The sequence below is a fragment of the Zophobas morio genome, unplaced genomic scaffold, assembly GCF_036711695.1.
Source record: "Zophobas morio isolate AGI-343-1 ecotype UQ-CSIRO unplaced genomic scaffold, CSIRO_AGI_Zmor_V1 ptg000024l, whole genome shotgun sequence".
In the NCBI taxonomy this organism is placed as follows: Eukaryota; Metazoa; Arthropoda; class Insecta; order Coleoptera; family Tenebrionidae; genus Zophobas; species Zophobas morio.
The window spans coordinates 14975375-14992810 of NW_026972129.1; the positions used below are offsets into that span (position 1 = coordinate 14975375).

Below are 17436 nucleotides of genomic sequence, written 5' to 3' on the forward strand. Positions count from 1 at the left end.
TGATGCATGTGTTTGCGTGATTGCTTCACGCTTGGATTTTCTGAGGAAAGATAAGTTCTTTAAATCAACAAGTTTTACGGTTTTTGTGGTTTAGGGATTTCAAAATTTAATTTATTTATTTATTCCTTTTAGAAAACTGATGAAGTCAACGAAAAAAACTCATAAATAAACTAAATAAATCTTGGTATTGTATGTATAAAATAAATTCCGTTACATAGGCACCACGTAATACACCAACTGAGAAATTGTAATAAAACATGAACATAACGGTTAGATGTAATAAATAATAACAAATAATAAAAGTGCAAAATCATACATGTACAATTATCGTACATTTTCTTCAACAATACATAAATACTGTTCCTATAATCTTTTAATAACTCTAAACGCTGATTATTTTGAAGATTATAAGCGATTTGTTTTGTAGATAGACTGTAAATGGGTACAAAAGATATCTGATATTTTACAACAAAATTAAAAATTATTGTTATTACTTAATTATTTATACGTTACAGTAAAAAAAAAAATTCACGCTCAATTTTTTATTGTACAAATGTTGGTTACAGAGTTACGAAAGACTTTAATTAGCTTTTGTCAAAAATAATCGAAAATAATCAAAACTCCATTTATTTAAGAATTTTCAACCGTTTGTTTGTTAGCAACGTTCGACATATTTTTCTGACGTTCGTGAGGCGGGTATTTTTGGAATCTAACGCCAACTTCATTCCTCTGAGTAGGGGGGATCCGCAGTTGTGCCTAAGTTCACAGTATGTGTACGCCATATTGAATCCTCGTGTGGTGAAAGTTGTCATAGAAATGTGTGATTTTACAAGTTTACATTATTTGTGTAAAATAGACTAAGAACAATTGTAATTATGGCAAATAACAATAATGAAGGTGTAGATAACAGTCCAGACAACTCGAAAGACGCGGGATCGGAAAAGGTTTGTTAAAATGCGTTCTTTGCACATATTCGCGCGTTCTCGCCTCTAAATATAGCTAGAAAAGTTTTATTCGAAATGATGCTTTTGCGTTAACTAAAAGCCCTCCCATCATATTCAGTCAACTTGGCAGTGCAAACATCACATGTATTTAACCTTATATTCGCTCACCTATTTGTTTAACCTTGATTTGTAAGATGCCCAACAAAGTCCTATTTTAAATTTTTTGTCGTTGCAGTCATTCGTGGGAAAGTTCATGTCCGGTATTTTCAATAGTACGCCGCTGTCCAAATGGTTCGGAAAAGACGCCGCATCAAGATCAGTTATACGAAGGCGAGATGAAGACGAAGACTATGATGCCTCCTTCAGTTTTCAACCTCCAAGTAAACGTGTGAAGCTGCCCCCGGAAGCGGAACGTAACAGTTACAGTGCACATGTTTTTGAGTCTCCAGTGGCCGTGCATACTTCCAATAATGTTAACAATGTTTCGACAAAAGTGTATGGAAAGTTTCCTGAACCTGTGCCGGGTCCTTCTGGAATTAAGTCTCGAAAATTGTTCGAGAGACATAACACGTCAAGCACAAATACAATTTCAACAAATTCCTTTGAGCATAATTTAGAGGTAATTAATGGTGATCATGACTCAGACAGTGGAGAATCAACTAGTGGCTACTCCTCTGCACCTAAATTGGTCACCAAACAGAAGAGTGAAGAAACGTCAAACAAGAATACAGAAAGCGTCGTGCCAAAAGCTCGATCTTTGTTTACCTCTTGTAAGTACCTTGTTTTATAAAAATTGAAAAAGTATAAGAATGAGGGCTAAACAAGGTGTACTTTTGTTTGGGTGTGGTGTATGAGAATTTGTGTTTGTTTTTAAGTATTTTTGGCAGCTATTGAATACATTTATAAGGATTTTAAAAGTGAACACATCCAAATATCTGTACCTCCTGTTTTGGGGTTCATTGGCTGTGATTTTTTAGATTATATTTAGTAGTTTATGTTGTGACCTACTGCAAGATATATTAATGATTTTCTAACCTTAAAACACATTCAAACACAATTTCAGCAACAAAAATTTTGTGAAATGGAATTTTGTGCAACATTTTCACAATTTTTACAATCATAGAAACAATGTTTTTATTCTAGACTAAACTAAGTTACATCCATTACCTCTCGATAAATTTGAACCTAAAATACCGACATTTGTTTATTGGTTTTATAAATGGAGGCAATAGTGGTGCATTTCGTCTGAAATGTATCTGATGTAGGTAAATATTTTTAAGACAAATAACGTATGATAGAAGATCACGAAATAAAAATAATTTTAAGAACAAATTTTAACAAAATTTGTATATATTTTGTTTTTTAACTACACTTTGATACTAGCGTTTTGATATTTTAATATTACAGCCAAAAAACATTCTGGTACAACAAGGAATAACAGCTATGGAAAATAGTGTACATAATCCATACATTTTTTGTAAATTATAGGAAGTAACATTTACTTCTGCATAGAATTTTTGCACTTAAATGTGAAAACCATTTTTTTACGCTCTGCAGATTCATGTTATAAAAAAAATCATAAAATTTTCTAGTTTTATTTCTATTTGAGCAAATGCTCAAAAATATTAGAAATGAAGAAAACTTTTGTATTTTAAAATAGAACTACCCTGTTTTCTAATTTTTAATGGAAATGTTTTCTTAAAGCATTAGTACAAAAGTTACATTTTCTGAGCAAATTTGAATTGAAAAATGTTGCTACATGACTGAAACATGTGTAATTTATGATCATTTGTATAATAATTTTTTCATTTAAACATTAAATAATTTCGTACTGTTTAAAAAAAATCGTCTCATTTTCGATGTTTTTTTATGTATAGTCGACGCACATTGAAAAAACCACTTGCCAGTTGACCTTCGTAAATAAATGTCCATAAATGTAACTATGGATTTTGAATTGTAAACGTAAATTTTACTAAATTATTTTAGTGTATATATTGTGTACCTGCTGAATCCTAACTTATGGTGATATTCAGCAATGAGAATTATTATTGAGCCAAACTGTTTTTGACGAAATAATTCTTGTCTTTGAAATTTTAAAATTCATGTCAACTTTGATGACAATTAGCAGGCTGACAATCTAAGAAGGAGAAATTACTGACATTCCGTTACCAACATAATTTTTTCCCAGTTTTTTTTTTATTGTGCGTCGACTACAGGTGGTGGTAGTAATGGTAGTTTGGACTAGTGTGTTGCATACATGCGCATCATTATAAACAAAATCAATGAATTAAAATTAAATTAGATCAAATGCGTAAGTTAATTTTAAATAAATTTAGTTACTTTGAAACTGCAAAATCGAATGCTTTCGGAAACATGGTAAATCGTTAATTAATTTTTGTCGGTTTATGCCCCCACCCCCCAAATGCTGACGTCATCTACAATTTTGCCGAATAAATATTTTTCAAATTCATGAATGTTTCTGGTTTTTTAGGGGAAGAAAAGAGTGTGGTTATTTAATTATTCCTCTGCTTTGCGTTGAGCAGAAACAATCATACACAAATGCCACCGCTGATGCTTATTATTTGAACGTACTAATTGTAGAATTCTTTCAAAGGATAAACATAAACGCTTGAAGTAGGCATGTATTGAGAAATTGAGAATACATTTTTCCCCTTGGTTATCTTCTTTAAATATACAGTCTGATTCAGCTTAAATGAGCCACTTGTCTTTTTCTAATGGGCAACTGTACATTATCCACTATTTCGTTGATGGAAAAATATGACAAGGTCACCATTTTTCATATAAATGGTCAGAATTTTTCTGCTTTCTACAATTTGATTTTCTTGGATTTTCTGCTATTTCTTGTACTAAAACAAAATACTGGAGTCAGAAAACTTGTATAATTTATTGTTAATATCAAAGAGTCCAAGTGCACCTATTGATAATTTTGTGTTATGCATTATTGACGTCAGTATTACATTTTACCGCTGCTAACACTTGGAGAAATGGAAATTTTCATTGTTAACAGTGTTGGTCTATAATTTCAGGTTTAATTAGACATATGTGATTATTCTAAGTACAGTATTAGTGTGACTTAACCAATTTAAAAATTTACATTTGTCAAAGTAAATCATATATTTTATATTTTATCTTATCTAGAACATCGTTCGAGACCATAGAACTATTCACATGTGTTTCTTCAATTTGCTGTAACTTTGAATTAGTTCTTACGATTTATATAATCTTTCATACTTTAATCAGACGTGCGATTACTGTTATTTTAGTTTTTATTATTTGGTAAGTCTCTTTATTTTGATATGATGTTTTTATCTCTCTTCTCTCTCTTTCTATCCTAAGGTTTGATACACACCTTCCGCTGCCTTCTTATCCCTGTTTGTTCAAATTCAAATATATGACGTTCGACAGACGTTACTTTTTGTGTGATTCGGCAATCACTCCGACAACACCCTCAACTAAATGCAACCAACTTTTTCAAAAAATATTGCCATATAAAGTGTGTTTGCCTTTATGCGAAAGTGAGATAACTGCAGTTATTAGGAAAAATTAGACATGGTTTGTGAAAACTGTACTCAAACTACAGTTAATAACGACCAATCCGACCACCCCATTACAGCTGAAATCATTGAAAGTATTATGGCAAAGCAGTTAGAGATACTAAAAAACAATTAGAACAGTCAATGGATGATCACTGTAGACAGTTGAATGATCGCATTGCCAACCTCGAAAATAATGTATAAGGTATAAGTCATCCAGGATGAATGGGTGGAATTTAAGAAAAAATATTTCGTGGAAAATAGTGAATTTAATTTAAGCGATGTAGTATTAAAAATCGAGAAGCCCAAACAGCGGAATCAATTGCTACAGATTCGGCAGGAAAATTTTCTGAAGATCTCCAAAAAATGGTGAACATTTTGACACCCCGAGGTACGTTGTCTCAGCCTAAGAAAATTGGAAGCAAAAAACGGTGATAATTTTAACAGTTCGTCACTCTCACATAATTTTCTTTTTAATTTTACAACGTTCAGTAATTCTTGATATTTGGAAGAAAACTATAATTGCCCTGTTTAAAAAAAAAGGTAAAATTAATGAAGTTTCGAATTATAGACCCATATCTTTCGTCTGCATGTTTGCTAAATCTTTCGCGTAAATACTGTGTATATCAAAATATCTATAATTCAGTTAAGCACGTAATCTCTCCCTATCAACCGTTCGACAATATCAAACTTAACCCCATTTTTGCAATTTATTTCGGAAAAACGCGGTGCCAAAGGACAAGTAGACTGTATATACACAGATTTTAGTACGGCTTTCGATCAGATTAATCATTTAAAGTTTGGTTTCAGAACCATATTTGAAGTTTTCAATTTCACTTACTTAATCGAGAATTTAAAGTTATGTAAAGCAATTTCAAGTCTACTACATACTGGTGTATCCCAGGGCTCAAACCTTGACCACTACTGTTTCTATTTTCTATTAACGATCTTGCTGAAGTTTTGTCTTGCAATAAGCTGATGTTTTCCGATCATTTTAAGCTTTATTCAATTATCGATTCATTAAGCCGACTGTATTGTTGCAACTATGTCTTGAACACGTTGCTCGTTGGTGTTTAGAGTTAAGGGTTTGGACTAATTTTCGGCTATAAATTCTCTAGAAATTGTAGGAATATGGTGCTTTTATTATAGGATCCAATTTATGATGTACATTGTCACAGTTTAGAAGTAGTTCAAAGAAGAAGTTCATAACAAAATACACTGCCTTGATCTTATAAACAAATGTAATAAAAATATGTATCTACATATAATTCTCGTTATCAAGCTAATCGAACTAATGTGTCAGTGAGATCGCCGGTTTCTCCCATGAGTAATTTATTTAACAAAATTTCTCATCTGCGTAATCTTAATTTCGACAACATTTCTCTTATCTCCAACTCTTATTCATTAATGGTAAATTTTAACGTTAATTTATAGATATAACACTTCTAGCATGGTTGAATGTTACTTTTGTATTTCATGGATATTATTTGCTGTTGTTTAGATCAATTTAAATATTATTCCTGTAATTGGGTGATTGGAATAGTTATTATTATAAGAAAAAATGCCTTCACTATAATGATACATGTTATAACTCTGTTTAGATTTGAAACAAAGTATTTCCAATATAAATAGTTATCCTTCATTTAGGTATTTCATAAATTATATAGGATCGTTACACCTGGACTAGATTCGAGAGGCATCACGTGGTCGATACCATCCACTAGTACATACGATTATAGTTATTTTTTATTAAAGATCTCCTACTTATTGATTTTTGTTAATAACATAAAATTCTTTGTGGCAAATGAAATTACACTAAACTTCTTTAAATTAACCAAATTGCTTTGCGTAGTCCTGCCGAATCCATTGTAGATAAGTGCAGTGTTGGTGGATCTTCAATAAATGAACACACTGATGTGAAATTCAGAACGGTTAACTTAACCAGCATTAAAATATGGTACACATTGCTAAAAAAGAATAAAAAATTGACAAAATCACGTCGATACTTCAACCATATCAAAATTTTAAGCTATTACTATTTAATTCATTGCCTAATTGTAGATTATTTTGCTATTGATATTTGTGGCGTTTAGTTAGACAACAAATCCGCTATGTTTGACGATCTTTTTATGTTTTCGGGCAAATCTGTGCGTTTTTATTTCGTCGAATGGAGTGATGTTTTGTAAATAAAGTTTTTAAGTTAAAAGTTTTTTCAAATCTAAAAAAGCATCTACTACGAGTTCTGAACCGATTATTATCATTTAAATGTGATCGTTGATAGCTGTATAAAATTTAGACGTTGTTTCATTTATTTTTCACAGTCGTACATATTTTAGAGTGCCTATATTAATGAATAATGTTGGTCATTCAATAAAATACAGGTGTTCGGAATTTTCCTCAGTATATCTTCGTGTGTGAAAGATCTAGACTTTGGTTATAAATGAAATACTTCGCATATCTGACATACTGTGCAATAAATCTAACAGTGTTAAATGTTATAATCGTGTGGAGATGTGCAGAACGGCTATTTAAATGTGTAAAAAAAATCACATCACTCTTACGGCTGGATCGCAATGGCGACACAAGCAGATGAAGTAAGCTCAATTAGATAAACTTTATTTTAAGTTATTAATCTCCTAGAGGTATGTAGTTGCCATAATGTTTAGAAAATACAGATCTTTTTTTGCTAGAAAATCGTAGTATATTAGAGATCAGGAATTAGCAGCTCCAAAAGTGTTTATTTTAAGCCCTCAAAAACCGCTTAAAATTATAGTAATGATAATGTACAGGTTTGACCTTCTCGCTCATTGCTTGCCTGAGAGGAACAAAGGTTATTATTACAAAGACGTCCGATTTGCAAAACCTTTGATCCTTTCGACAAGCAACCCAAAAGCAAGCAAGCGTTGTAAGTCATCGCTATGCTATCATAACCCCGAGTAGTTTATTAGGGGCTTTCGATAAACACTTTGGAAAGTCAATGGGACGATTTTTTTCAGGAATCATTCTGAAGGTTAATGTTGGAAATGAAAATAAGTATGTATTCTTAATTTTATATTTATTATACTACTAAAACGGATAACTGGAAAAAGTTGCCCTTTTGATGTTCAACTTATGCTTCAAGTTTGCTTTTGGCTTGAATAATTTGCAAAATAATTGTCATAGAAATATAAATAGTTGTACTGTATGCTTATTTCACAGTTTTATTGGCAAAGCATATCACAGACATATGGTTACTTAACAAAATACCTACTGTTGAACTATTTAAAAAAAACGACACCTATAATGTGGAAGGGCCTTTTGAATTACAGTTTTTTATTTCCCTTACGGACACGGAAAACAGTTTAATTTCTTTGCAGACAAATGAGGATTGTGTATTTAAAACAAGCGGTTATACGTATAACTCAAGGATTAAATCTTGGGCCTACTTTGTTCAATATATTTATTAATGATGTAATGAAAGTTTTTACCTTTTTATCAAACATGTATTTTTCTACGTTGATGACACAAAGATTGTTGGTTTGACTACCGCTTCAAGAAAATATTAGTAAGTTTGTAACATGCTATAAAATTAATTAAATTAAGCTTAACGTACGTAAATCTACTGTTTTCCAGTGTAAGTAATGTAATTAATTTTGAATATTTTTTAGGTCATGCATACTTCTTTGCCATTTCTTCCTTATGTCAATAAGATCTGTACAGATGCGTTTATTGCAATATGTTATAGGGACACTGGTTTGAAAAATATTGTGTTTGAAAATGCTGTGTAAACCTGATTATGTGAATTGGATTTGTGTTCTTTACAATTTAGGCTTGACTTTTCGACTGTCATCTACTTATATGAAAACTTTAATGACATTAAAGTTTCTCTATGGATGTTATAGCAACCTAGTTTAAATCTTCATAAAGTTTCGTGAAGAGATTTGCTAACATTATTTTATGATACCCCACATAGGAATCAACATCTGCACTCGCCAATATACAACATGTGTGTTTGTTACAACAACATGTGTGTATTCAACAAAAATTATTTATTATATAATTTAATTTTTATTTGTGTAGTTTATTATATTAATGTGTTTGACTTAAGTAACTTCGTATTCAAGTATTTCCTCTTCCGCTTTATTTTTTGCTAATGATTTTGAATTTTTTCAGCGACCGACTCTAGCAGCGGACGCACCTTGTTCCCAGATAGGAGCTCTCAAATGAATACTTCGTTGAGCAGCAGACGCCCCACATTCAATGCATCGACTTTCGGCTCGCCGAACTTCGTGGACAGAACCCTGGCAACCAAACGAATAATGAATTCGCCGTTTTACAGCGGACGCACTATGTACGGTGGAGCTTCAGCATACGGTCGCAGGTTGGGGAAAAGCAGCGAAGAGCTGAACGTAGTACCCAGAACATCAGTACAGATTAAGCCAGTGAATGAAAAATTAACAAACGAAAACACGACACTGAGTAAAACGGCACGCAGAATATTGAACACTTTGGAACAGTACAGTACGCCAATAAGTGACGCTAAAAAAATACCCGTCAGTCCACGAAGACCGGGTCTTCTGTCGCCTTACGTAGGAGCTGCTCCGTATTTGACGCGAGATAAGAAAAGAGCATTGCATAAGGAGCTTCAAGTACCGTCGATTCCCGATTTGTTGCAGATGAAACAGAAAGAAAGACTGCAGAATAGCACAGAGACGGTGAGGCAGATCGCTACAAAGTCGAAGTCGAGTCTAAACAAAGAAGACTATAAGTTGCGAACGGACGAAGATAATAAACAGAAACACAGCAATAAGATGAAGAGTAGTGTGGCTTCGGCTAGACCGAAGGTGCAGTCGATGGAGTCGGTTAGCGAAGTGAAACTACCGAAAGTTTCCTTACCGATAACGACGTTACCGAAATTCGACTTCGTTTTGATGCCGTCTGGCAATTCACACGAAACCAACCAAGTTATCGGGGCGAGTAAAAGTTCGAATGTGACAAAATCTCCGGTCAGTACTATAGCTAAACGTACCATTGTTGTGGAGAAGAAAGAGACTGAAACTAAAGACACAGACAAGGTGAAAACGAACGACTACACCTTCTCTGAGCCGTTGGTTATTTCAAAAGACTTGAAATCCGTCGCAGCGATTAATTGTTTTAAGTTTAGCGAACCGCTTTGCAAGAAAGAGGCTTCTGATGTGGGCATGGTATTTAAATCCGGCGATGGTAGTTTAAAGAGTGGCTTAAAAGTGAAGAACAATGGCGAAAACGTAAACTTCACGGGAGTTAAGCCTGCGGGTCAGTTGTTGACCGGTAGTGTGATGGATGTTTTGGGGAAGAAAAAAGAAGCGTCATCTGGGGTCCGCACGGTTGAACGTAAGTGGGAATGCCCAACGTGCTTAGTTAGAAATGCGTCGGACAAAACAAAATGTGTGGCGTGTGACGAACCTAAACCTCAAACACAGTTAGACAAAACGGAAAGTAAAGGATTCGGTGATCAATTTAAACTCTCTAGTGACAAATGGGAATGTACTTCGTGTTTGGTGCGTAATAATAATTCGGAGACAAAGTGTGTGGCGTGCGCGGCTGCTAAACCTGGTAGCCAAAAGCCGACAGTCACTTCTGGTTTTGGAGATAAGTTTAAACCGCCCGCTTCAACGTGGGAATGTACAAGTTGTTTGATTAGAAACAAGAACGAATTAGAGCAGTGTGCAGCCTGCGGCACGGCGAAAGTGGCGAAGGGACCGGCTGCTGCTAGTTTCGGGGATAAATTTAAGCCTTCGAGTGACACATGGGAATGCGGTACTTGTATGATTAGAAATAAGAATGAGTTGGATAAGTGTGCAGCGTGTGAAACGGCGAGACCAGGGGCTAAAACCGCGTCAACGCAAAAGCCGGTGACGTTTACAAACAGTTCTGGTACTACCTTCACCTTTGGAATTAAACAAGAATGGGAATGCAAAACTTGTATGATTAAGAATAAGAACGATCTGACAAAGTGTGCGGCATGCGAATCGCCGAAAGATAGCGGCTCTTCGATGAAAACAGGTTTTGGAGATGTATTTAAAATGAAGAGTGGCGAGTGGGAGTGTCCTTCCTGCATGGTGAAGAATAAACCCACAGTTAACGTTTGTGTTTGCTGTGGGGTGACGAAACCAGGTGGTACTAGCGAAAAACTGGCCGAAATATGTAAGAACGAAGAAAAGAAACCTGTAAATAGTTTTAATTTTGGTATTGATAAATCCGCTACGACGCAGTTTAAGTTTGGAGTACCGTCTAGTACAAGTGACACTAAGGATAGTACCGTAGTTAGTACAGCACCTACGTTCGTTTTTACCGACGCCAGTAAGTCCATTGCGGCGACGCCAACTACTTTTACTTTTGGAATCAATACTCAGGAAAAAGTTGCGCCAACTCAAACTGTTACCTCAACAAGCGAAACTACAAATAGTGTTTCGACTAACCCGTTACTTAAGCCCAGTGAGAAATTGCCTGAGAAGGCAGCCTCTGCTCCAGTTGGGTTTAAATTTGGCCTTGACAATAGTTTAAATAAGAATACAAGTAGCGAAACTGTAGTTAGTAGTAGTGGAAAGACGGAGACGTCGTCAGTTGGGACCTTTTCGACTAGTTTTGTTCCGACCTCTATGCCACCTCCAACGTTCCAATTTAAGCCTGCAGCTGTTAATGGTGACATAAACAAACCCAAAGAGGCCGTATTTGGCGGTGATACTGCTAAAGCGAATATTTTTGGCGATTTAAATAAACCGAAAGAGGCAATTTTCGGTACCGATAAAAGTAAAGAATCACCATTTGCGAAACTTAGTAAACCCACAGAATCACCGTTTAGCGGTACCGCCAAAACTGCTGATTCCCCATTTGGTACTACTAGTAAACCCAGCGACTCACCTTTTGGTGTTCCTAATAAAAGCATCGATTCACCGTTCGGCATCACCAGTAAAACCACAGATTCGCCATTCGGTGCCACCAATAAAACCACCGATTCGCTATTCGGTACTACTAATAAGACCACAGATTCACCGTTCAGTACTCCCAATAAAACCAATGAGTCACCCTTTGGTACCACTACGAAATCGGACTCGACTTTTGGCACAACCAATAAGTCCACTGTGTTGCAGTTTGGTAACGTCACAAAATCCACAGCGTCACCCTTCGGTACTGTTAGTACTAAACCTACAGATTCACCATTCGGTGGTGCCACGAAAACCACAGACTCGCCTTTTGCTGCTCCTAATAGACCTGCAGAGTCACCCTTCACCGCAACTAGTAAACCAGCGGATTCACCATTCGCCCCGAGTAGTAAACCTGCAGAATCACTCTTTGGCACAAGCAACAAACACGTCGATTCACCTTTCCCTACACCCAACAAGTCTATAGAATCACTATTTGGCAAACCGAACAAACCTGCCGACTCACCCTTCGGTACTATTAACAAACCCACTAATTCACCGTTCGGCAACGTCCCCGACACCAACAAGCCAAAAGACTCTGTATTTGGTGCACCCCCTGATGCGAATAAACCTCAAGGTTCCCTGTTCGGCAACGTGAACGAAGCCACGAAGCCCCCAGAACCACGATTCGGCAGCGACGCCAACAAACCTAAAGAAATCATGTTCGGGGCTAAACCTCCAGAGAATAAAAATCTATTTGCCCCTCCCACTACAACTCCCTTCTCATTCTCGACGAAACCCGTCGAAAGTACAAGTTCGGCGTTCCCCGCACCCCAGCCCGCAACAGGAGGGATATTTAAATTCGGAGCGGAAGAGGCCCAGAAACGATTGAATTCGGATTCCGCCGATACGAATGTCAATGGTTTCGGAACGGCTCCGAAAATATCCGCGTTCGGAGGCCCCCAGACCTTCGGAACGACCGAAAACAAGCCGTTCGGCTTCGGCAGTACCGATTCGACACCGAAGAGTTCCGGTTTTACGTTCGGTCAAACGGAGAAGCCGAATGCCGCAGGACCTGTTTTCAATTTTGGACCTGGTGCTCAGACTGCACCGACTGGAGGGTTCAATTTTGCTGTGACGAATACTGGGTTTAGTTTTGGTGGTGCACCGAAGGTCGAGAGTCAACCGTTCAATCCGCCTAGTACTAATATGTTTGGTCCTGCTGGAGCTGGAGCGAAGAATGGAAGTTTTAATTTTGGAACGAATGCGAATAACAACAATCAAAAGGCAGTCTTCAGTTTTGGAGCTAATCAAACCAGTCAGCCAACGCAGCCTAGTTTTCCAACGCAGAGTCAACCTGGATTTAATTTTGTACCGTCTGCTGCGGTGAGTGAAAGTAGTTGGAATTTTGTTAGTGTAGTCAGTAGTGTAAAGGGAAGTCACTTTTTCAATTATCGCTTCTTGGAAACGTAACAAATACATGCATGTGTTGAGTATTAATTAATTGTGATCTATAGTCTAGAAATTGGCATCATAATGATTTCTATAATTTCCAGGATTGACAAGATTGCTGACATTTTTATAAAAATTTGTATTAAATTTAAGCAAAACAAGTTTATCGCATGTCACGATTCAAATGTCTGTCACAGAACACAGAATTACTCGTGTTATACCAATTTTTGCTTAAAAAATACTGTCGACTGACTCAAGTCTTTTCTGATTATAATATTGGACGAACAAAGTTGTGATAAAAAAATTGAATTTCCCTGTAATAGCATTATACTAACTGATTTATTTTTTTAGCCGTTAAATATGCCAGGGAGTTCTTTCAATTTTACTGGCGCACCTCCTTCTTTCAGTTTCACAGATGGAAATACGAATCAGTAAGTATTGTTTTTGTAATTTTTACTGTCTACTAAAACTACAAAAAGAGACAACTCATCTTGGGAACCGCTGAATTACAAAAAAATTGCATGTTAGCTATAAAATAGAATGACTCCAAAATTATGGTCTCTAGAGAAAGAATATACCGGATGTCTGGAAAATGGCGGATTAACTCTTCAGTACGTTATGTACGGGGGTTTCGGGAGTCCCAAAAAATAATAAAAAATTCTTCATGATGTAGATTTCGAAAAAAAAAAAACGTAATTTTATTAATGTAAAATTGGCAACACTGCACGCACCTAATGGGTGAATACTTTCTGATTTCTTAGTAACGATGGTGACCGAGATCACCTTTTATTTTTTTAGAACAATAACCATAACAATCAGTAGTATTAATCGTTGTGCATTATTATTAATAAAACAAGCTTATTTTTCATTAATAAATAAACCAGCAAAAGAAAAATCCGTTAAAGCATAACCAACTGAACACTAGAAAATATGTTCAAAATTCCTGTCTTGTGCATATAAGTAAGCTTGTAATGTTTTCAAATTTTGATCATTAGTTATTCATCAATACTTGCTAAGATAAAACTGATTTTGGCAAAAGATATATCTTCTAAGAAAAGAGGGTGGGTGGGCGGGGCTAGTAGCTGCCAAGATAAGAATGATTTCGGCAAATGAGATACTCTCTAAAAGAAGAAAGGGTGGGTGGGTGGGGCTAGTTCCTGCCAAGATAAAACTGATTTCGGCAAGTGACATACCCTCTAAGAAAAGAGAGGGTGGGTAGGTGGGGTTAGTACCTGCTAAGATAAGAATGATTTTGGCTAATAAGATCCCTCTAAGCAAATAGAGGGCGGGTGGGCGGGGCTAGTACTTGCTAAGATAAAACTGATTTTGGCAAATGAGGTAGCTTCTAAGAAAAGAGAGAGCGGGTGGGCGGGGCTAGTGCCTGTTAAGACTGATTTTGGCAAATGACGTATCCTCTAAGAAATTTAATTAAATTATAAGAAAAGTCATTAGAGGCTCCAAAGCACTATCAAATTCTTTCCAAGCAGGAAAACCAAGAACTTCAAGATTGTTTTAAATTTTTCAAAAAAAACGGGTCCCAAAATTAACTCAAAAACGAGTCAGGTCAGAATTTTCCAAAAATAGAATACCAAAGTCCCACAAAAATTGTTTTACATAATTTGCAAAAAAAGTCTCCATGGGCTTCTAAAATAATACACCATGGGTACCCAAGAGTCTCCCGAATCTAAAAAAAAAACTGCGGCACTCGAGACTTTTTCAAATTCGTAAAAAATATAACACTAAAAGCTCAAAAGATTTTTTCAAGTTCATCCAGCAATAAAACACCAGATTCCTTTAAATTTATCCGAAAATAAAACACCAGGGGACCTAAAATCAACTGCGAACATTTTAAAAGTAGGATTTTGAAAACTGATAATTTTTAATACGTCAAACATTTTTAACTGCTTACTCGATTTTTGCTGATTTGTATAATTTAGCTTCCCAGGGAGACGAGCGAATAATTTTGTATAAGACTTAAATGCGCTCGCTGCACTCGCTTCCTGAATCTTCTTTTTTTTATTAATTTAGTGTCATAAAATTATTTACGAATGAACGGCCATCATCTCTACGTCAATTTTAACTATAATAATAATCGAGTTCTCTCTATGAAGGCAAATTATTCTAAAAAATATCAACTTCTAAAGGGCGAGCGTAGCGAGCACTTTCAATGTTTCAATTCCACTGACATTAGTGATCACAAACACAATCTATAAATTGTTCTTAATAATTTAGCTTCTAAGGGACAGCAATAAATATATTTTTAATTGCACCTGAAGATGCTCGCTGCGCTCGTATAGTTTAAGAATCTTGTTTTTTCAGCGTTATTTTAATTGAAGAGTGCAGAAAAGACTCTCAGCGAAACTGTCTAGGTTTTATCGTAATAATAAATCTCAGACTTATTACTTTTAAAAAAATGTGAGCGCAGCGAGCACGTTCAGGATGTTTCAATCCTAGAGACATCGTAGGGATCACAGACAATCTTGAAACTCACATTTTTAAAATATTCACAACAATATTGGTAAATTAGCTTCTCAGGGGCAACGATTAATATTTTTTTAAATGACACCTGAACGTGCTCGCTGCGTTCACATTTTTACCTTCTTTTCTTCAGCTGTGTTTTCATAGAATTGTGCGAGAAATGGTCTCAGTGAAGTTGTTTCTTTTCTGTTGTATGAATAAATGTATATCTATACTTTCAAAAAATAAACCGAGCGCATCGAGCACGTTCAGGTTGCTAGTCTCCCCAATTGTAGTAATTATAATTGTTTCTAAGGCTCACTTTTTTGGAGACAGTAAATAATTTTGTTGTTAATAATTTCGCTTGTCAGGGACAGCAGTGAATTACCTAGGACCTCAAGATTGTTTTAAATTTTTCAAAAATAATACAGCAAAGTCCCCCAAAATTGTTTTAAATAATTTACAAAAAAATTCCATGGGCTCCCAAAATAATACACCATGGGTACCCAAGAGTCTCACGAATTAAAAAAAAAAACACTGCGGTACTCAAGACTTGTTCAAAATCATAAAAAATAAAACACTAAAAGCTCAATTTTAAAAACATTAAAATTCCACCAAAATGTGAGAAGGAAATTTTGCTACTATTTTTCCCAGACTCACCAGAGCGGAGAGTTAATTTGCTATTTTCCAGACACCCAGTATAACGAAAACTTCGGTTAATGTAATAATACTTTCTCGTTGCAGGACTCAGCCCCCTCGCAAAATAAAGAAAGCGATCAGACGAACGACGCATCGATAGTTCGCTACAGTTTGTATATAGAGGAGTGACTGTGGAGTTAGCGAAGCAAGTGGAGTTGTGAAAGTACGTGTTAAGTTTGTTGTAAGTTATGTAAAGACTAAGTGTGGATCAATCATCTTGATATTAAAAACAGTTATATTTGTTTTCAGACCTATAAATGTTAGCTAGGCATTAATAATATTACGGGCCACCTGTGAAGATTCAAGTCCAGGCATTCATCTTTCGAACCTGTAATATAATGTTGAAATTCTTAAAAATTTATTTACCATATCTGAATGTCTGAAGGTACGAGCGATGTTCACAGATGCGTCGGTGTACAAAACTACATTGTTGTACACGGCATGTTACTCCCTACATTGTATACCATAGCGTAGGCATTTCAAAGGTCTGATCCATAGAATGTAGAATTTTCTAATGATGTTGATGAATTTCATCAATAACGTGTGATGATAAACACTTGTGAAATTTTTGAATGATTCTTATCATATAATATTTATATGACGGCCATTAAGTGGCTATTTTTCTGTGATATTCTTATGGGTCAGGCCCCATACATAACTATAAACAATATGCATATACATATTTATACTACAACACAGACAAAACGTTGTTATACTTTTATTGCAAAAGTTCAGTATCGTGGAAAACTTTTATTTTGTAAACCAATTTATTATATAAAGTAGGTACGGCAGGCGATTTATATTTATTGCTGACATGGAATAATTATTGCAATGCAATAGCATATTTTTGTTGTTAATTTGGGTTTTGTCTGTGTTATCTTATCAAAGTAGGCTCACTCCTTCGTTCCTCAATTAAGAGAAGAAAAAATAATCAGTGTAAATATTTGTTTATAGTGATTGTGATTTTTTAACAACACATATATTTTGTACATATATAGAAGGAAATTCAAACGTCTTTACAGTTGTTTATGAAATATTTGTGTTGTTTTGTAATGAGCTTCATGCTCTTTTTATCCAGAGTATTAAAAAGGAGTTAGACTGCTTCATGTAAATATTGTAACTCTACAGAAAATAAATCTTTTGCTGAAAATTTCATTTTTATTTCAACCGTTGATTCCTAATTCTTTTGAACAAAATGTTGTATTATTTTTATGAACAGATGGAATTTTCAGCATATTTGTGCCTTTATTTTTTTAATATATAATTTTATTAGTTATATCTGTCAGAAACTTGGCCTAGTTTCGTTTAAATTATTTTCCCTTGTAGCAGTCATGATGTTTTTATATCGAATGTAAGTCTTATACTCTCACTTCATAGGAATGTCTGTGTTTTCTGTTTCAGATAGTTCCTCTTCTAATATAATTTTTATTTTATTCAAATATACAA

At 35.1% G+C, this 17436-nt stretch overlaps 1 protein-coding gene across 1 annotated transcript; it reads left to right on the forward strand.

Annotated features, from left to right (window-relative positions):
* Nucleotides 1-766: 766 nt before the first annotated feature.
* On the forward strand, nt 767-17140 carry LOC135135218 (nuclear pore complex protein Nup153-like). The gene is made up of 5 exons (XM_064064237.1): nt 767-944; nt 1180-1714; nt 8651-12768; nt 13186-13265; nt 16036-17140. The coding sequence occupies exons 1-5, from the start codon at nt 876-878 to the stop codon at nt 16088-16090; spliced, it is 4857 nt and encodes a 1618-aa protein (XP_063920307.1). The 5' UTR covers nt 767-875; the 3' UTR covers nt 16091-17140.
* The last annotated feature ends 296 nt before the right edge of the window (nt 17141-17436 follow it).